Source organism: Cheilinus undulatus, linkage group 9 (assembly GCF_018320785.1).
Source record: "Cheilinus undulatus linkage group 9, ASM1832078v1, whole genome shotgun sequence".
Classification (NCBI taxonomy): domain Eukaryota; kingdom Metazoa; phylum Chordata; class Actinopteri; order Labriformes; family Labridae; genus Cheilinus; species Cheilinus undulatus.
The window spans coordinates 26,003,762-26,026,288 of NC_054873.1; the positions used below are offsets into that span (position 1 = coordinate 26,003,762).

Sequence of the window (22,527 nt, forward strand, 5' to 3'; positions counted from 1 at the left end):
ATATCATGATCATGTATTTCTGTGTTGGTGTGTATTTATTCCTTGTGTTCAGACCGAACATTGCCCAAGACATTGCTCAAGGCCTCTTCACTGGTGTCTGCAGCTGTGAACTCATCAGCCCTCCGTGTGCTTATGAGTGTGTATAACCTCAGTGTGACATATGCTGCTGTCTTTCACAGTATTTTTCTCCAGTCAGTGACGTCTACACAAGGTCAAACAGGGAGAGCATCTGTTTAGTAAGGCTCCGAATATTTGAGGTTGTCTGAGAGCATCTGGGTGCACTCACACATATACACACCGAGAAATACAGACACACAGCTTTAAATGCTTTTAAATAGATAAACATTTATTTTATGCTCTTGTAGAATGCCCCCTGCCCCCCCCCTCCCAGGCTTTTGCACACACACACAGAAACACTAACCATTAAAATGCATCAACACTCCAGTGCAGTAACAGCAGCAGCAGATAGAGGCTGCTGCAGGACTGTTGAAGCTCTCCAGCCAATCCGATGGCTGGTTGTTAGGAGCCCGGCTTCCCACTGGCACATCTCCTTCTCCTCTCTTTTCTCCTGATGGCCGTCGTCTCTCTCAGCGTTTCTCTGCATCTCCCTTCCCCCTTGTCCTCATCCTTCTCTCTGGGATTAAAATTGGCTACAGCCAGGTGCTCTTTGTGCGTGTGTGCTGGGCCAGCGGTGGACAAGCAGAGGCAGGAGGGAGGACACTGAGGTTTTACCCAGGCGGCAGAAGATGTGCAGCGGTTGGTTACAAGGCTAGAGGACGCCTGGGAGGACAGGCTGTCTGTGGATGTATAACTGTGAAGAAAGGACGGCTTTTGTCAACATCTGGGCTAGCTGCTGATGAGGTGTCTGGTCTGCACTTCCTTTCACGTCACTGTCTGTCTCTCCATCCCTCTCTGAGCATTCAGCTGTGTGTGGTGATGTGCATGTATAAATATGTGTGCATTGGTGTCTGTACACTTCAAAGATATGGCTTATGCCGGTATACATTGCTGCATGATGTGATGTGTGGCCATTTAAAAACAGCGACAGTCCAGACAAGGAAGACCAGGTTTCATCCTGTCTTCCTTTGTTTTCTAGCTCTCTCCTCTTTCCTAGCTTTGCTGTATGTGAAGCAATTCACTGTGCTTCTCAGCCTCGCTAAAATGGTGCCAGTTTACATAAGGTGTTATTCCAAAAAAATTCCTTATTGCAAAAACACAAACAAAATCATTTATGGGTAATTTACTCTGTCCATGTGAGCCCGTGTGAAGGATTTCCAGTCTGACAGGATGCTGTATTTTGTCTTTGATGGGTGTGAGCTGCATTAATCTCAACTGGTAGGCCAAAACCTGTCAAGGCAATTCACAGGAGGTCGCTAGAGCATGCATGAGTGAGAAGACATGTTTTTCATTTGTAAATGCATGGCTTGTAACCTCATACCTCCTGCTGTCGGATGTGATAGTCTAGCATACTGAATGTTGTGTGGAGAATAAGTTCTCCTCCTCTCATCCTCTCGGGCCTCTTTGCTTTGGGATGAAGGGAGGAGAAACCATTCATGGACATTATCTTACTGTGTATGTGCAGCACAGATATGTTCGCCTGCTCTAAGTCTCCTTCCTTCACTTATGTTTGCCATTTATTTCAGTTTTTCAGCCAAGGGACTTAATGGGGGAAAAGGCAGTTTGTATAGCAAATGATTAGCAGAGACGAAGAGGCAGAGAGATGAGGTTGTGTGAGCTGCTGTCCTCTGTGAGCCTTTTTCACCCAACCCGCTGACACTGCACATTTAGCCCCAAGGGGATCACTGGTTTACACAATTACCATGATCTCTGTGTGTCTGTTTGTGTATGTGACTGTGTGTGGTAGGCAGTGCTGCTTTGCTTTGCTGTGAAAATGAATGCCTGCTACTTGATTAAGCTATTTTGTTTCAGATTGAAACACAAAAATGTCTCCTTTGAAAGATTCAGAGGGTTTCTTCACTTCACCTCGAGGTGATTCAAGGCTTTAAAAGTTGTCTTTAGTCTTACTTTTTACGTTGAGTTAGGGATGCACGATATTATCTGCATATCGGTATCAACAGATACAAGCTTAAAAAGTGAATCACTGGTATCGGCAGATTTGAAAATTTCAGCAGATATTTACAACCAAAATTTTGCCATAAAATCTGCTTTAAATATTGGCTGTAAGAGTAAACAAGTTTGTGGAGTTTTAGGCTGGACCAACAGTCCTACATCAACTGAAGTCTTTTTTCTTTATTGACTATCATTCCTTACACTCTAAAGTTAGTTTTAAGGACTGAAATATGTTAATTTATTCATCTTAAGACTTTAAATTTTATGTTTTAAGGGGTGAAGTCTTAGGTCTGAACTACATTCAAAAATCAGCATTGATATCCGTATCTGTATCAGTATAATGGATATTGGCAGAAATCTGATATTACACATCCCTACTTTGTGTTACAGGCTCTTTATCAGCTTCTTGCAACTTCCTGTTAAAGCTGCAGAATGTACGCTGGGACTACCACTGAAACTCAACCTGAAAGATTTTTTATTGTCTGCACATCCTGTCAAATTAGAAATGAACACCATTATTAACATCCTCCCAAACACTGAGCCACACATGGAAACTTAGAGAAATTTTGATTGTGGACTAGAACTGAAAAGTTTTTTGGGTTTGAGTACTCCTTGCCTTTTGGAAATGCTTTCAGTCATTTCATTACTGGGTTTACAGCCAATCTTTCAACATCTTACCCGGTTTGTGTGCAATGAAAGCAGACACTCATCTTCTTCTTCCTGTGTTTGTGTTTAGGGGGGGTCGTTGACAAGGATTTGCGACACTACCTCAACCTGCGTTTCTCCAAGGGCTCAGTGGACCACGACCACCAGCAGATCATCAGAGACAACCTCTACCTCCGCACTGTTCCCTGTGAGTTCACATTGCCCCACCTCTGTAACTCTATTCACATGGCCTCTATCACTCCTCTAGTCTTTTCTTCTCTCCTCTTTGATCTCCTCATCTCCTCTGTCTTGATCAGTGTCTGTCATTGTCTTTTTCATTGTCTTCCTCTCTTTCTTTGGTATCTTTCTCCTTCCTCTGCATGTTGTTCTCTTCGTCTGTTTTAGATTTCCCTCCTTGCCCCCGGGACTTTACCCCTAATTTTTTTTCATCACACATGCTCTTTCCCTCGGTGTCTCATGTCTATCGCTCCTTCTCTTGCCTCAATCGTCCGGCTGCTGAGCTCTCAGCCTGAGGTTTCCACGGCAACCAGTCTCTTGTCTCGAGGCTTGTGTTGCCTTGACGCCCTACCCCCTTCAGCACACACTAGACATACACAACACACACAGATGAAGATAATAACCCATCATTCTGCTGGATACGTTACCAAGATGCTTCTTTAACGGCTTGTGAGGAATTTACCCAGAAACCTTTAAACAGGAGTGTCATCCTGTTAGTTTCAATAGACATGTGTGTCCGTGCTTACACTGTGTTGTCAATTTGAGGGACTATGTCATTGCGGGATTGACATTGAGGGGACGCTGTCCCTGGCAGCATTTGCCTGCTGTCAATACAGCCAGCAGCTCATGAATCAGCTTCTCTGGAGACGAAAGCTGCACTCTACATGGACTCCTTTCATGCATGTATTAAAGGAGTCCATGTATGTGGATCAGCACTCTGTGATTTGATATCTGTTGAAGGGCTTTGTACATGTCATTTTCAGCATCCTCCTCTTCTCAGTAACCTCAATCATACTGTCTAGTCAAGCGAAGACTGTTGATTTTAATGAACTGGTTTTGTTGGTGTTTTGTGGACACGGATCCTGACGTAAAACCCTTAGAAAAGTAGAGCTTGGATTTGACATCTCACATGGTTGTTTTTCTGCTGGTTGATAACTTCAACTATACTAGATGTCCTCTGTCGGTGTGTTGAGCTGCTGACACAGAAGTGATTGTTTAATACTCTCCCACAGCTGCACAGTTCCTGAGCCTCTCTCCCTCTTTTTTCCTCTCCTCCCTCCCTTACTTACTCCTGTCGTCTCCATCTCTTAGCTTTCACTCTTCGCTCTCTTATGTCCCTTATGACTCTGTTTTTTCAATTCCACCATCTCATTCAGATTTTCTCTCCTTTATAATTTTTAGTCAATTCTCCCCTTCTTCCCCACTCTCCCTCTCTTTTAACCTTTGACAGCCTGTTTGCTGTGTTAAAGTGCAGTGAAGGCAGACTGACAGGGTTAGGACTGAGGTGACAGGAAATAGCTCAAGTTCAACACTGCTGCTCCTCAACACTTCAACACTGTCAAGGCTGTAGAGAGGCACAGGTCTTTTTGATAGCATGAACCAAAGCTTACTAACTGTCAAGCCTTTATGAGAATGGAAAGACAGTCACTCTGTGTGATGTGTGAGCAGTAATGACATCCCCATAATTAACTGTCTATCACTTAACAAAGCTGATACAGTGTAGTGAAGATTATAGAAATTCAGACGCATAGACCTCCAGCATGACAGCTTTGAATGATACACTTAATATTTCAGTTCATTAAAAACATGTTCCAGTGATTCCCAAAATTCATCTCTATCTCACATCCCAGATTTAATTTGCCTTTGGTCAGCAGGCCAACTATGTCGCACAGAATGCTGTACAGTTGGCTGAGGATGCTACAGAAACATTCTCTGCATGACTTCCTGGCATTCAGAGACACACAAAGGCAAGCGTTGCTCAACCATCAGAGTGACACAGCATCAGACGGCTAAAAAACAGAGATGAGGGTGCTCAGTGCTGCTCTGCTCGTGCCCAGCAGGCTGTTTGTTGTTGTGGTTTGGAGCGTTGTAAAATCAGTGTTTTTTTCCGTTGTCTGCAGTGCTCTGACCATGCTGTCAGTGCAAGTCTGTCAGCTTGACAAGCAGACGCCACTCTGCATCACAACATGCTGTCACACTGAAGGACGTGGGAGGAAGTGTGTATCTGTGCGTGTGTGTGCAAGTGTCTGCGTGTTTGTTCATGCAGCCAGAAGGCTCACATGTTGACATCAACTCCTGCATCCTGTTACATCACTTGGCTTGAGGACCCCCCCCCCCCCCACCAAAAAGAAGAAAAAGACAATCAAAAATTATATCTGTTAATTTGATCATTAGTAACAATCTGCAACCCAGTTCCAAAAGGTCAGAGGTGCAGTGTGAAATGTGGATAAATACAATGATTTGCAAATCTCATAAACTCATTTTACCATTTCATGAAAAATATTTGCTCATGTTGAATTTTATGGCACGACACATCTGAAAAGAAATAGGGATGGGGAAACAGAAGGCTGGAGTTATGGAACCAATGAAAAACAGCTGGAAGAAGATTTGGCAGCTAATTAGGTTCATTTGCAACAGGTCAGTAACATGTCTGAGAATAAACAGAGCATTTTAGAGAGGCAGAGTCTCTCAAAAGAGACTTTGAATATCACCTGTACATTATAACATCAAGATTCAGAGAATCTGGGGAAATCTTGTGCCCAAGATCCAGAAGCATTGCTGTCTTCTCTTGGCCAAAGCTCATTTGAAATGGCCAGAGGCAAAATGGAAAACTGTTCGGTGGTAAGATGAATCAAAATTTGAAATTATATTTGGAAACCACAGATGCAGTGTCCTGGGGACTAAAAAGCATTGTATCACTGCACAGTTCAAAAGCTTGCATCTTTGATGGTATGGGGTTGCATTAGTGCCTATGGTGTTGGCATCTTCCACATCTGGATAGGAACTATCAATGCTGAGAAGTATGTAGAGGGTTTACAGCAACATATGCTCCCATCAAGACAACATCTCTCACAGGGAAGGCCTTGCATATTTCAGCAAGAAAATGCTAAACCACATGCCACGTCCGTCACAACATCATGGCTTCACAGTAGAAGAGCCCAGGTGCTGAACTGGCCTGTCTGCCTACCATCCAGACCCTTCACCAATAGAAAACATTTTCAGCATCATATTACAAAAAATATGGTATGGATCAAGGACTGCTGAGCAGCTAGAATCCTACATTAGACAAGAATGGGACAACATTCCTCAATCGAAATACAGAAACTGGACACTTCACTTACAGACTATTGTTGAAATAAAAGGGGATACTACACAATGGTTAACATGGCCTTGTCCCTACTTTTTACCCACGCTGATGAAATCGGCAGGGTTATGTAAAGGGTTCTGTATCTTTGTGTGTTTGTTTGTTTGCTTCTTTGTTTGTTTCTTTCTTTCTTTGTATGTGTACAAGATAACTCTAGAACAGAAAGTCAGATTTTCACCAAACTTTCAGGGAATATTGGGAAAGTGACAGGGAAGAATCAATTAGATTTTGGTGATGATCTGCACACCCGTTTGGTTTTTCTCGGACTTCGAAATTTTGAACACTATACACCATTTTGAGCACATCCTCTGTGGCACTGCTTAGGCGTGGGTCTGCCGCCTCAGACGGCCATTCTAGTTTGAGATATGTTGCTGCCATCACATTCAAAATGAACTAATATTTTTCATGAAATGATAAAATGTCTCAGTTTTAATATGTGATATGCTGTTGATGTTCTGTTGTAAATAAAATATGCGTTTGTAAGATTTGCAAATCAATGCATTGTTTTTATCTATACTTTACAAAGTGCTCCAACTTTTTTTGGAATTCGGCGTAGTACTGACATCTTGAATTGTTGCCTGCAGGATGTCCACAGTGTGTGTGAAGATCTTTACACTATGCACAATCTTCTCCTACACATGCATTCAGTCTATACCTGGCATCACAAGGGACATGTATAACATTTTCCAAAGTTTAGGGATTAACGCTAATTTAATGTTGTAATAACAAGAGATTAACACAATTTTGCAAGATTGAACAGATCGTTTCAGTGTGAATCAGTTGGAGAAATTGGGATTGATGTGAGGAGAATACCCATGAGCTTTACACTTAATTGTTGTTTGAAAGCTTTCCTTATTTCTTAATCCTTTGAGGCAATTTTTTGGCACCATTCGACGTCATGCACAGGCATCATTTGACCACTTCAGAAGATAGGTCTGAGCTTCTGCTGGAGCACCTGCTGTTGAGGAATTAAGAGAAGAGCCTTAGATGGTTTTGCCTACTGCATACGAACAGTGTGAGTGCTCCTTTGATGTGAGTGGAGCTGAGAGAGTAGGGCGATGAAATGGGGCTAAGTAGTGAGAAGGTCTAGAAAACATATAGGGAGAAGCAGAGAGGAGGGGTGGCAGTAAACGGAGAGAGCGAAAGGGGAGGGAAGGTGATGAATTTGGACATGAGTAAAGAGACTCTACAAGAAGATGGAAAAAGGGAGAAGATGTTAGAAGAGGTGGTAAAGAGGCAGAAAACTGCAGGGGGGAATGCAAAGAGAAGACACTAGCGGACAGAAGATGAAAACTGAGAAGGCAAGAGTCGATGGGAGAGTGAAGAGGATAGAGGGATGAGCAGAGCAGAGTCATGGGGAGTAGAAGGGCAGACGTGCCTTGAATGGGGGTAGAGGAGATATGAGGGAGCCTCGTAACTTATTCCCAGGAGAACCATCTCCTCCCCACTACTCTACTCAGAGGCATCAGTAAAAGGCTCTATAAATAGCTTCAACAGTGAGCAGCACGTTCCTTTACTCAGATAGCCTATAAATACATGCAGCTTCTGTCACTTCACATCCACTGCTCTGGACGCATTCTGCCCTGCAGCTTCTTAGTCTCTGACAGGGAATCCTCCTCTGGAGACTGCAGAGGAGGAACAGATTAAGATGTTCATGAAGAACATGACCAAGATGTTAAGGATGGTGAAAGGGATGACCGACACCTCTGATAATGATATCTGTATTGAAGATGGCTTTAGGTATTTTGAGAGGAAATCTGAGGAAATACTTGTTTAACCTTAATGCATGCAGTAGATTTTAATGCACTGTCCTGTAAATGCAATATTCATGCATTTTTTTTTTTTTTACATTTGTGCTATCAATGTTTCATCACGTTTTTAGATTTGCTTTGCAAAATGCTACATACTGTAAAGCTTTCTGCACACTATACATCTGGACCAAACAGCTTATTTAATGTACCAGTTAAAAAGAAACTGTCAGTATTTGAAGATTTACTGTATTGGTATCAACATGTTTACTTTCTGTATGCACATCAATAAAAGAAATGGATCAGGATTTCTGATAACTGACAGTTTTTTTTAATTTTAAATCAGTTCATGGATCAGTTCAGTTAGGCTAAAGCCACTTACACACCACTGCGCCATAACTACCCTGAAAACCTCCTCCCTGCCGGGGGAGTCCCCAAAATGTTTTTTAAAGCGGATAATGCCGGTACGAGGTGGCAATGACGTACAGGTGCTTTCAGTTAACGTCACAGCAGAGCCCGCCCACAAGTCCCCCCCCCCCCCACAAGTAACATTTGCTGCATACTGTAGCAAATAAAAAAAAAAAACAATACCAACAATTTCTACATATTTGTGCCATTTACCTGTCACCCGTAGTTTGTAAAAATCTTGTCCCATGCCGAGTTTTTGTTCTGGTTGTCTTTGTACGACGGTAGAGCAGTGCTGTAGAGCTCAGGATATTCCGACACCAACATTATGAGCTCCTCCATTGTTTGCTTTGACCCGCGAAGCCTGCTATTTCTGGGTTCTCTCCCTCCTTCGGTTTGATTGGCTGTTGCCAGGCGGCTGCCGCCAGAAAGTTCAACACGCTGAACTCTGAGCAGCAGGGCAAAATCTGTGCACGTTCACGTGGGCAGCAACCGCTTCTGGGTCCTACTGCCACGGTTAAAACCGCTTCACATCTGCCGCCCTTTCCTCATTAAAATGACTGGAGGCGGTGAGTTGCCACGAGACTTAAGTCTTTGTCTATCGACATAACTGATTGAGCAAAGGTATGTGGCCGTCCACTGATATGTTTTATCACACTTATAACTTTCCACGTAGTAGTTATTTTATTCTTTTTTTGCATTTTAATCATAATTTTCATTTCAATGCATTTATGGATTTAGAACTACAATAGAAACAACTGTGTACATATTTTTGTTTTTATCTAAAAGTACTGTTATTTTAGTTTTTCACGCTGTTATTAAGGTTATTAACGTTCACGTTCTCCGCTGACAATACTTTAGTCCTCTTAGGGTCTGACGGATGCACCAGTTTAGTATGAAATTTATCAAAGTTGATAGTTGTTTTCACATTGCTACTTTCCCTCTTGCTGTGCTAAACAAGATTTCAGAAACTCAAAACTTGCGTGATGAGCAAAACTCCTGCTTCAGGTGTCATTTGTGACAAGACTGTGTAGAGACCTTTGTTCCCAAGATAGGAAATCGCCAGTATGTGCTGCGCCATAGAGGCACGATATGACAAATTTTTAAGTTGATAAACTAGGCCGATTTGTAAACATAAAGTTAGAAGTGAATGAAAGAGCTACATTTTTTGGATAAAATATACAAAACTATTTATATATAGCATTACAAAAAATATTTGTCTAATGTAAAAAACTTTTCCTTTATTTCAAATTTGGCACAGCTGCAAAGAGCCACTTGGGAGGGGCAAAAGAGCAGCATGCATCTCCAGAGCCACGGGTTTCCAACCCCCGCTCTATAGGGTTCAAGTCTGGAGATTGACTTGGCCAGTTTGGGTTATTATCTCGCTGCATGATAAAAGAACTCCCAATCAGTTAGGTTCCATGTTTCTTTGAAATGGCAAACAAAATGTTTCTGTAGACTTCTGAGTTCATTTCTGCTGCCATCATGTGTTACATCATCAATGAAGATTAATGAGCCCGTCCCAGAAGAAGACATGCAAGCTCAAGCCATGACATTACCGCCACCATGTTTCACAGATGAGCTTGTATGTTTGGGATCATGAACAGATCCTTTCTTTCTCCGAACTTTAGTCTTTCCATCACTTTGGTAAAGGTTCATCATTATCTCATCAGTCCATAAAACTTTGTCCCAGAATGTTTGAGGCTCATCTCTGTACTTTTTTGGCAAATTCCTGCCTGGTCTTCCTATTCTTGTTGCTTATGAGTGGTTTGCATTTTCAGGTGTAGCCTCTGTACTTTTGCTCATGAAGTCTTCTGTGAACAGTAAATGGTGATACCTTCACTCCTGCCCTCTGGAGGTTGTTGCTGATATCACTAACAGTTGTTTTTAGGGTCTTTCTTTACAGCTCTCACAATGTTTCTGTCATCAACTGATGCTGTTTTCCTTGGTCTAACCATTCTCAACTGTAACTGAGTACACCAGTGGTTTCTTTCTTCTTCAGGACATTCCTAATGGTTGTACTGGCTATGGCTAGAATTTGTGCAGTAGCTCTGATTGATTTTCCATCTAATCTCAGCTTCACAATTGCTTGTTTTTCACCCATACACAGCTCTCTGGTTTTTATATTGTTTACACCTCTAACTAGAAATACAGTCTGCACAGGTAAAACCCAAATCTGAAACTGAGCGTAGACATTCAGCACTATTTATTGTGTGAATTATCAATGTCATTGGACGCACCTGAGCAACAAAACACACCTGTCAGCCACATGTTCCAATACTTTTGTTCACATGAAAATGGGTGGGTTCAAATAAATAAAGATATCTTCAAAGTGTTGTATTAGATCCAGATGTAAAGAGACAGCAGCAAAAACGAAGCATTTCAGACGGAGGTTAAAATAAGGGTTTTTCAGGACGCCAGTGTGAGAAACATGAGGAGTTTTTTGAGCTGTAAACCATGTTAGTGGATACATGAGTATCAGAGAGATGGTGTAAAGCTTTGAAAAAAGGCATAATACCCCCAATTGAAAGAGCTAAGTGGCTAAGTAATCATGCGGAAGAACAGGGATGATCTGTCATTGTTTGTTTACCAGTTTAAGTTTTTTTCTGCCCTCCATTCAGTCAACAGAGAGGCTACCAGTGTGCTATGGTTTCAAATTATGCTGTGTGGATTGTATACATGTTAATATGATTAATACTGTATTCTACACCTCCAGGAACATTCACTTTATTCACCATTGATGATTTCTTTACTACAAAGCCATCTCCATAGGTAACTACCAAGTTCTTCCATGTGTGCTTGATAAGTTTTTTTTGACTGGATGTAGAAAAAAGTGAATAAAAATTGTAGGTTCAGCTTTTAGATGTATTTGTAGTTGCAGCACATTCATAAAATCTTTCAGGTTTTGCTTATAAGTGGCCCTTAACTATTATCAAGTGACTGATGATGATGGAGGAATAAGACAGAATTTGGTTCTGGTATTTGATGGTGTTTGTTTTTACTATTTAGAATTTGATTGAAAAAATGTATGTGTTTTTTCCAGGTGAACACAGTGTAACAGTGTATGAATGCACATATTCATGTGTGAGTTCTTTGAAACTGATGCTCTGATTTATTCTATTTCTATGTTGAGACTTGATAGGCTTAACTAATATGTACATGTCACAATTTGTTTTAAGTTTGTGCTATCTTGCCTTGTGTTGTATATATGTATGTGTGTGTGTGTGTGTGTATGTGTGTGTGAGTGAAGGAAGGGAGGAGAGAGAGAGAAAGAGAGAGCTACAACGTCCCCTAGGGATTCTCTCCTTAAAGGGGTGATTTGCCTGCTGGCTTGCTTGTGTTAAAGGGCTTGCTGACATGCTTTGATGTGGCTCTGTGCTCCCTGCAGTTTGATTGGCACACTGGATTAATGTTGTTCAGCAGATGAAAGAAACTGCAAGTAAATTATATGAATTTCATGAACTGAAAATAGCAAATATTGAACGTGATTAATGAATTGGTTATGTTTCCAAAGTGCTTTGCCTGTTAATCTTTGGACAGGTGTCATCTCACATCTTTTCTCTCTCCTCAGTGTGATGCTCTCACTCAGTAGTTAATCATAAAGTGGCGATGATCCTCTGAAGTGTTTCATATTTGTTTTCATGACCCTTTTTTTTAATACAGTGCTTAACAAATTTATTAGACCACCCTTACCCTAACCAAAGTAAGGTTTATGCCACAGCTGCCCTAAATTAACAGCATTGGTAATTACCAAAATCATTTTTTTATGTTTCTGCAATGGTTAAGCTAGGTGTTGTACTGTGATGGTCTGTGAGTGCTGCCACCTCAGACTGCTTACTCTGGTCAATCTATACCGCTTCACACCAACACTCACACAACTGCACACGTTGCATACCAAACTTTACAGGCCAGCACTGTGTGGGTGCATCATCATGACCCCCGCTGTCCTTCTGCATCAGTCAGCTTTGCAAACTAATAAAAGCCCTTTTCAGCCTATCAGTGCTGATTTCCATCACCACAGGACACACCTCAGAACAGGGGTGATTTCTCAATGTCACCCAGGCATCACCTCCTCCAGACAATGGTCCACTGAGCTACACAGTTGTCTTTACAGCTTACATGTAAGAGCGAATGCAGCTGTTTTTATCACGTTTTAAGTCTTTGCTTGTGCCCTGTCATGCTTTGTCTGGACCTTTTGTGCAATAAGAGTGTTCTTTTTCCATTTAGCGATCTTTGGTGTAACAGACACAGTTTATTCTGTTAAAGAGCTGAAGTTTAACACGAAGCTCAACATCACTCTACTATTTTATAATGTCAGTTTATTTAAACAAAATCTCCCCATCAGCACTTCTAAACGTCAGAAATTGATTATTTATATTGGTTTGTTTAATTATTACAAAAAGCAACATTTTAGAATATTTTACTGTTTTATGGTCTACTTCTTGGACCAGACTTTCCTCTCGTTGCCTGGTAACTGCTACTAGCAGACCCATAATCCTGCAGATAACCCTGTAACAAAACACGTCCTTTTTCCCTTAGGTTGATGTATTCATTAAATCAACAAGATATGTGGTAATTTAAAGAAATAAGGGCATTAGAGGTTCTGGTAGGCATATTTTATTTCCCTTAGACAGAGGTAGACTTCTTGTTTATACAGTACTCATGCTAAGCTTAAAAAGAACTTTGACCTACTTACACACATGTATGAACTAAAAATAAAGACAATAAGTCAGAGTTCTTCATTAAAACTCTATTTAATAACACTTAACTGCTTATTTTCATTTCAATATTTTTGTCATCTTATAATTAGTGTTGAAGTAAGGTTGAATTAATTTCTTTTACAAATGTAATGCCTAGCTAATTATTGTATGTTGGTTAGAATTCGCTCCACTGTTAAGTGTTGACAAGTAGTGAAAGAGATGACATGCAACTCTCCCTATGTAATGTGTTAACATCAGAGGTAGAAATGGGATGAGGAGAAAAAATACCACCGTAACGTTATACTATTGAGTTAGAAGCAAAACGGGAAAGGTGTTGGGTTCTGTCTGCAGCACTGTAGTGTTACATTAATGTTAAAAGCCAGGACGACATTGCCAGTGGATGACCATCGTAAGAAAGTAAAAACATTACCTGGCTGAGCTCGCTGCATCTCTTACGAGTCCCATGTGCTCTCTTCGAGTGCTCGTGCACTGCTGATGTGCTCCCGCATCAGGCGCCACCATGTTCCCCCTAGGTTTACGGGGGGGGGCAGCAGTGGGACACCAACACAAACATTTGAAGGACTCATGGTGTTTATTAGAGCCTGACCGATTGATCGGCGGGCCAATTAATCGGATTGATTATAGCGTATCACAGATTAATCAACATCGGCCAACATGTAGTAGATATATTAACCCTTAGAGCTCACGCAGCATGGATCCGTTGTGCCTTTCTAATCATGTCTTCCAAGCATTCGTAGCGCTTACAGAACATTTTCTAGTGAGCCCTGAACTTGGCTGACTTTCCAGAGTCTCTGAGGACAGTGTTGTCCTATAGAGTGGTGCAGTCGTGACGTAATTTTGCAAACCCAAAAGTCAACGTTGCATCGGTTCCCTTGTCTTCGAGCCTATGGGATTTTTCAATGGCTTTTTGGATTATTGTTGAAAATAAGCTCTGTGTCCAATAAAAGTTTCTGAAACTTACACATTTTGTTCATAAAGATAATCTTCATAAATTGATGATATAAGAATCGTATCTGGTTTGTTAATCTAACTGTTGAAAGTAAAAAGCTAACGTCATGCTATATTGAACTACAACACGGTCGACTGAATTTACGTCATCACACGCAGATACAACTGAATGGCTCAGTTGCCGAGTTTCGGATGATGACGTATGTAGTCCTTGTTAGCTATCTTTTAGCAACCGCCTTTATTAAGACGTGAAAAGATACACAATTCAAAGGTGGGGCACATTTCAGATGTATTTTATGTTGTAAGATAAAACGTTAAACTCTTTTGAACTTGTGTTCACCACAGACCTTATTTCAGGCATTTAACCAAAAACGCATTCAAAATTCCCATAGACTTTCAGACGAGGGAACCGGAAGTGCTAAAATGCTAACTTACTTCCGAATTTTAGGACTCATTCCTGCACCACTCTATACAACAATACATGACACAGTTTATAAAAACGTTGATAACTTTTGAACCGTAAGTCATAGAAGCTTACTCTTCTTCCTCTGGAAGCTGACCATTTTGCCATTCGTTTGCTACCATCGACGTCTCCGTAGCTCTAAAGGATGCCATTGTAGCGAGCCTGGAACTTTGGTGACTTTTCAGGGTCTTTGGAGATTATATCCACAGCGTTACATCCGATAATAAGCGTATTTTTAATCCATTTTTAACCAATTTTTGATCATGTACTTTGACTTTGTTCAGTGGGCAGCCATATTTGTTTGACATGCAAAGCATTGTGGGAGTTGTAGTTGACCTGTTGCATCTCTACTGCTTAAAGGAGTTAAGACGAAGGAGTCGAGAATAAACAAAGACGAGTGCAACTGTTAATTCACATGTCCACCATTATCTAAGATAAGACTATTATACAGTGTTTTAACATTGTCTAAGTTGCATCTTTGTGAAATAAACAAAGATAATATAAATATCAGAATTTCGGTTCATGTACAGTATATATCTTGTGTATCAATGTTCTTATTTCATATATCGGCGAATATATCGGATATCGCCCTTTTTTAGCCCCCAATGTCGGTATCGGATCCAAAAATCCCATATTGATCGGGCTCTAGTGTTTATGTGATTCTTTAAATTCAAGCTGTCAATATAACATCCATCCATCCATCCATCCATCATTATTATTTATGCATGTTTGATTGAGAGGGTTGGAAATGAACTTTCTGCCTTCCTGCCACATCAGGAGTAACTTTAGGACTGTATCATACCAATGTTAAGTGTAAATTTAACCTATGCTGTCAAAAAAGCCTTCCCACATGCAAATGAGTCTGGCATCTGAAAGATTTAACAAATAAATAAGCAAAAAACTATTTAGGAAACCGTTTATTGTAACATATAACATGTATTTTGGTCAATGTTCTTTATGATGATTGATTGTCCTCCACTGACTTTACTCATTTTCTCTCTCTTTACTATTATTATCCACACATTACATGTCTTCATCTTCTCCTGTTGTCTCTATGTGTGATCTTTTGTCAACACTCCTACATTTACAAAGGTTGAAGAGGTTCTGTCGTAATCTGCCTAAGCGAGGTTTATTTACGAGCGTAAATGACGATCAGAGATATCGTCAATAGCGTCTGGTGCTTTGAGAAACATGCTCGCAAGGAATAAAATGAATGAGTTTTAAAATGATAAAATGATCGTCAGGTGACCCACGGAGGGACCGCTCAGTCATGGTCTGTATAGTAACTGATCCCCTCTGATATTCACGGCACACCTGCCCACACACACCTGTGAGGGACCATGTGATTTCTGCCTGCTGTGGTGAGAAGATCAAGAGGGAGCCGGTGCGGACATGAGCGCAACTGTCGCTGATTTTATCCACGTTTCCCACTGGTTTGTCAGTTTGCAGCATGATATACAGGGGACTGCAGGACTTTCTTGTGTTACAAGTGTCAGATTTGATGCGAGAATTTAATAAATTTTGCACAATTGCTACAATCTCGTGCTGAAATCCACGAGCATTTGAATATCTCGGACATAAAACAAGTGGGGCTTAACCTTGCAAAGCAAATGGATACGCCCGTTTCCTTGTTTTTCACCGATGAATCCATCTTGCAAAGTTCCAGTCGGAACCGTTTGGGCCCGGTTTGAAAGTGACAGGACCAATCAGCGACAAGGGGCAGTAATTTCAGGCGCAGCAGAGTTGTGACGTAAACAAGCAGCAGCAAGAGCTGGTGCAGTTATGGAGGAAGAGATTAGCTTGGATGCTGCTAAAGCACCAGTTTTATCAGAACTTGACGACATTTCTTCATTAAAAGAACAAAGAACAGCAAGGAGTTGTTTTCTTTTCAAAAACAACAAAAGTTGAGTAATTATATGTCTGTAGTCACAATGTTTTGCGTTATTCGTCAGTAGCCACGCACGCGCAGCTTGATAGCGGCTACGTCATATGTTTTGTTGCTCTGATTGGCCCGTAGAGATGTGACAGAACGTTTACCCAATCATAATCCAAATTTTTTTCAAATCCTCTGCCTTTTCTCAAACGAAGTTTCCCAGATGGATGTGTGAAACAAATCCATCTGGCGTGTCAGGTTAAGCAGGGCATCGGTTCATACCCAACTTTAGAGGATAAATCAGTTGCATTAAAGAACCCTCTCTCATGATACTGAGTAAAAGCATCCTAGCAAACATTAGACCCCAGCTCTGACACGGGGAGGAGAGAGCAGGGCTTTCTGGTCAGTGAGCGTGTGGGTTTGCTCAGCTTTGGTCATGGATGATTTTGTGTTTTTAACCCTTTAAATGCCAGTGTATACAATTTTCAATTCAGCAAAGTGACATATTTTCCATATAAAAAATGCTAACTGGATTTAAAAAAAAAATATATTATCAAAGATAGTCATTGGTCATCAGTTGCCACCATCTTCAAGTTTGGTGCATTTTTATTTAGTGTCCAGAAATGGTTGGAAATTTTGCAAGGATACATTTTCACCCCTACTTTATACAGTTATATTCATAATTTGTTTTGTTTTTTTGAATGATTTTTTTGTAATCACCTCCAGTTCTGATTACAAATTTTTGGTAATATACAAGATTAAAATTAATAATTTGTAATTTCATAAATTTAATTAAGTAATCAAATACATTTTGAGTGCTGTATTGACAGTGAGTCATCATATAATTTTCACAAGTAAGTGTGAAGTTACAGTCCTCCTCCCAAAGCAGATAATATTTATAACTTTTGTTTGTATAGCACAAACAAATGCTTTGGGATCCTTGACAAAATAATGCTAAACTTTTTATTTTCCCTACAAGTGCATCTTTGAAGAATGGGCTCTATGCATGGACTGCTTCCGCATTTGGCATTAGACCGTTCCCACACTTCCAGTGGGGAGAAGAGAAAGGCGTATGATGGCAAATTAGTTGCGGATTACTCGCTGTTTGCATGAGTTACCTGAGCTGACTGTCAATGAAGAGCTAAATTTAGCTGAAGATGTACATTGCAGCACGCAGCAACGATGTCCAGAAGTGCTTTTAACCCGTTTTTGAAACATCATTTTAGCATGTTTGGATGCCAAGCGATGATGATAGAGTAAACACAAACAACGGTTGAAACAAAAAACCCAACGAAACAGACAAATTAAGGCAGTAAAGGAGGGTTTAGATTCTGTTTTGGTTTAGCATGTATCGTTGGGCGGAAGTTGTGAAACGGTCTTATTTTCCACTGGAAATATGCCACCCCCTGCTGTGCATAGAGCCCATTGTTAGATCATCCCATATTTATGAAATATAATTGAATTTCTTTGAACAAATATAAGATCCTTAGATGTCAAGTGAGGTTACGATATGGTTTGATATGATATGATTGATAAGATACGTAGATGTTATTGGGGCTTTCATAGTGTGATCTGGCCATAAACAACGTCTGTGCCGTGCTCCACAGCGCCACGGTTTTGCGCCAATCGAAGGGGCGTAACCTCATTCACTGGAAGCGTGTCTAGAGTGCTGTGCTGTGGCGTGCAGCCCTGATCACAGGGCAGGAGAGCTGCGCAATAACATGGACACAGTATGTCAACAGCGGATTATTTGACCTTTTTGGTGTGAAACAAAAAAAAGTTTATTTTTTTCCTCATCAATGGCGCCGTTGTAGCTCTGTGACCCACTGACCTCTTAGTGACCCTTTGCTCTAGCTGCAGGTTGAGACATAATATTGATATAGTGATGATTTATGTTTGAGAATCTGTGCATTGTGTTGTATTTTGAACTAGATACGCTACACTCTTGACTTTCTGTTTGGTGCTTTCTGATCAAAGGTTATTGATGTGGTTTGGCAGCACCAGTGCTGAAAACACACCTGCAGTGTATCCCCAACGAAGCACGTTGAAGTGGCGCTTCAGAGATGCAATTTCTCATTACAAAATGCACAACCCAAGTTTATATTCATATCAACACCCACAAACATTTTTTATTTCATTTCTTTATGCCTTTATTTCACAGAGCTATTTAAACTCTCACTGTGATAGTGTCTTTTCAGTGCCCTACGGATACAGATGGCCCAAAAAGGATAGTGGTGCCGTCTAGTGGCCAGTAGTAAAAATTGCAAGTCTAACGTTTCCATTCAGAAGTGCATCACAGATAATAGCGGTAACAGTAATACATAGTATTGCAAGTTTGCATTCAAAATAAGCAATTATAATGGGTTTAAATGGGCGAGTTTTGTCCCCAAGGGACACCAACGTGAGTATTTTTCCTGTGCGCAATACCAAACAGGTCAATGTAATGATTTGGCTTGAAAAATAAAAAATGAGCAAAAATATGCATCTTTGTGCAGTTTCAAGCCATTCGCATTAACAGAACACAAATTAGGTCAAGAATTTCAAAACAGGATGCAAGAAATGTGCTCAGGTATACCTAAAGGTTAAAGTGCTGATATGATTGCACACAGTCCTGTTGCACAGAATTTGCCTATACAGACATGTTTATGCATGTGTTCTTGCACAGTGACTAGCATACATCAATGTATATATGTATGTAATATTGCACAGAAGATGCATATATAAGTTTGTGGTACATAGAGATAATGAAATAGTTAACCTAAACATGTTCAAAGCTGGAGCATTCCCCCACTGAGAGTAGTAAAATGTTCAATAATGGGCTTCCTTTTAATGATACATTTTGCCCAATGGTGGATTGTCTAAGATGTATCTTTCACCTCTAACAAATATGACAAATTTGAAAGTTTGAACTCAACACTCAGTGGCATTATGTCCTGGCTTGCATAATTGTTTCTCTCTATTGGAAAACAATGGCCTAGTCAGCATTGAGCAGTTTTACCATTTATCATGTGTGAGCAGCCCTTAGGTTGCTTAAACTGTAATTGAGAGAGGCACCCTAATTCACATGCGTCCCACACGCTTTGTCACTGCTGACTGTACTAGACTGATCCTGTGGGGGCAGAGCATCCTCCTGCCCCAGAGTGATTTACTGTACACTGGAGAGGTGACATCCAAGTCCTTCAGTCCTTTGAGCCCAAAGCCCCCATCACAGTGAAACTGTTGGCTTAAACACCAGCTGAATTACTCAGAGAAAACCAGGTGTGACTTTCAGTGGCCAGGCTGTGACAGTAATTGATTGATGAAGTGCAAAGAAGCAAGAAGTGCAAACCTTGCTGCTCTGTAGAGCAAAAAGAATCATGCCAAGGTCCTCCTAGGCTGTAAATAGTAAAATGGCTGTGGATACAAAACATCTAAGTGTCATGTCTGACATAAATATTGTTTCTACTCAGGTAATGAAGACATTGCCTCTTGTTACTGTGGCAAGGCTGTGTGGCCAGGCACTGACGTGTTGTTTGGGAAGCAGATGCTCCTGTCACACTGTGCTGTGTTGCGTCACCGTATCCGTGGACAGGCTTTGTAGTGTAAATAAGGTCGCTCAAGTGTGTTTGTGTGCTGGATCATACCCTTCCTATAGACTTTCTGTCACACTTCACATCTGCCAACCAGAACAAAGGTATAGGAGTCAGGGTGAACTGTGTGTAAGACGTGAGACCAAAGAGCGAGATGGAGCATGAAGGAGCAACACAAGAATAGAGGGGAATAATAAGTGAGGAGCAGTGAATAAAAAAATAACAGAGAGGGAGTAACTGCAACAGCACATCATAACAAAAGGCAAGAAGGCATATTGGACACAAGAGGAAACAAGGGATAATGGAGGGATGGATGGATAGATAGATAGATAGATAGATAGATAGATAGATAGATAGATAGATAGATAGATAGATAAATAGATAGATAGGGTAGTAGTATGAGACTGTGTGCTTAGGAAAACAAACACAGACAGTCCTCAAATTCCTCTCTGCTCTCGCTGTCGTGGTCCTCTGCATGCTCTGTTCTGAAAAGGATTCTGGGTAAACAAGCCCAGGTTTTTGAGTATAGTGTATTCCCTCTTTTTGTGTGCACAGTTGCAGTAATGTATCTTGAAATCCTGTTTTCTCTTTATATTCCCTCTAAGATCATATCAGAATTACATAATGTTTTTGTAAGACATAATCTAATTCTTAAAGTTATTAGATAATGTTTAGAATCTCTGGCACATCATTATGTACCTTTTTATATGTTATAGTTTGGAATATGGGAGGTGTTGTTACCCTTGGGATTGTGCTCAGCTGCACTGCATGCACATTTACTGGCCTTCAATGACCCTTCGAAAGCATCTAGCATTGCAATGGCACTATACAAGGAAACAAGACCCATGCATTTTTAAAAGAAGCATCTGTTTTGACCATATGCAGCTTTTTAAGGTGCATTTTGAAGATCTGTACCATTACAGTTTAGATTGACCTGTTCACCTGTGGATATTGTGAAAGAGTATCCACTTTTTAGAAGATAATTATAGTAACTGTGTTACCTTTATGTCTGTCCCAAATTGTAACATTCAGAGCAGCTCTGATGGAGGAAACAGTGAAACCAGGAGAGGTTTGAGACAAAAATGCATGTTTTGTATGCGAAGCAGTACACAGAGCTACTTTGCAGTGGGAATATGATGTTTTTCATAGGGGTTTTCTAATCAAAGTGCAACTTTCTATACAATTTAAACAGTGTTGGTGCTTTAGATAACAGATGAATCTCAAAAAATGTAGAGGATAGAATTATACCTAGCTTCCACTGCAGCTTAAAGTTATTGATGATACATACCTAAGCTCCCATACATACTGAGAATGTATTGTTTCACCCCCTTCCCCCATCGTTTTTTTTTTTCTTTTTTATGATTATCAGTCCATCGATAGTCTATTTTTAGCTCTAAATCTCCCCCGCTCTGCTTTTCCCACTCGGTGACTTCCTGTCTAATTATACAAACATGCATATGAATACACGTGCACATTATTCTACTCACTCGCAGGCTGCTGTGGATGCACTGAGGTTAACAGATCATGCTTTTCTTTCTCTCTCTTTCCTCTTTTCTATTGCTGTCTTTCTCAGTGTTTCTCTCTGCTTGCCACTCTTCTGCCACTCCATTATTTAGCAAAGGTCTTTGTCCTCTTATCTTCTTACACCCAGCAGAGTTATTTTGGTGTTTCAGCTTTTTTAGCTTTGCCTCCAAATGGAATTTCCTTGTTATGTTTCTACGTAATCTCTCTTTTACTTTTTCTCTCTCCTCACACTCCCACCAATGTGAAAATATTCTGCCCAGTTGTCATGGTTTGCAGCAGAGGATGTCTTCACCTCCTAAAGTGGAAGCTCCACAGCTTCTCTGTGCCATTATACATTTAAGTAATTTAAGCCATAAATCTGTGGTGCTCACACTCCTACTTGCAGCTTCACCTCTGAGAGGTTTGACTACACTAGCTGATTGCAATGCAAAGACCTTTTTGGCTTGCAGTCGCCTTTATCCTCTATTAGCAGGATCATGACATTCAATCGATAGTCAACGGCAGCAGTGCTTTTGGCTTAGAGGAGGCGTCGCTGCCATGTCATACTACAGTCTGCTGCCATTTTTTTTTTTACGTAAGCACCAGTACAGCTAGCTCTGTTCATTTATTAACCTTCTGCTTTTGAGTTTTTAAGGCAATGGATAAAATAGATCAAAAGTACTGAACTGAACAGAGGACATTTCAGCCCTCATCCACTATAAATTATGAATTGTATTTTTTTTTTTTTTTTTTTTTATCATTTTTGGCCTCTACCTGGGAGTTTTCAGGATAAGAATGAAGAAGATGGTAGGGTTAAAGATAGATGAAGAGAAAGATAGCTGCAGGAACAGAGAATGGATTTCTTCTGGATCCAGTGTTCATTGGAATAAAGGGTCCTCTTTACACTTATTTAATTCTTTGTTGCTAAGGATTAGGAATGAACACAGGCAGAGTGTGGAGGAGAAAAACAGGTATTTTTTACGTGGGAATACGTGAGAATTAAGGAAAGAGGGGGAAAAGGAACAATCAGACTATCTGCCTACCTTGGCAGATAGTTGATCGATATTGCCAGCTCACATCCAACAAGATGCACTCTCTCCCCCTCTCCCTTCTCTGTTGCTGTGTCCAGTGAAGGAAGCTGTGGGAGAAGGCCATTGGCAGGTCATCAGTATTCCAGCAGGCTCTGCCTACTCCGGTGTG

General features: G+C 40.7%; 1 protein-coding gene across 8 annotated transcripts in view; it reads left to right on the top strand.

Annotated features, from left to right (window-relative positions):
- The window catches only part of LOC121514996 (membrane-associated guanylate kinase, WW and PDZ domain-containing protein 2-like), a 102,399-nt gene that overhangs the window by 22,011 nt on the left and 57,861 nt on the right, over positions 1 to 22,527 (top strand). For all 8 annotated transcript variants that reach the window (XM_041795516.1, XM_041795518.1, XM_041795519.1 and 5 more), the window contains exon 2: positions 2,807 to 2,923. In XM_041795516.1, the coding sequence (XP_041651450.1) occupies positions 2,807 to 2,923 (117 nt within the window). The remainder of the gene's footprint in view (positions 1 to 2,806; positions 2,924 to 22,527) is intronic.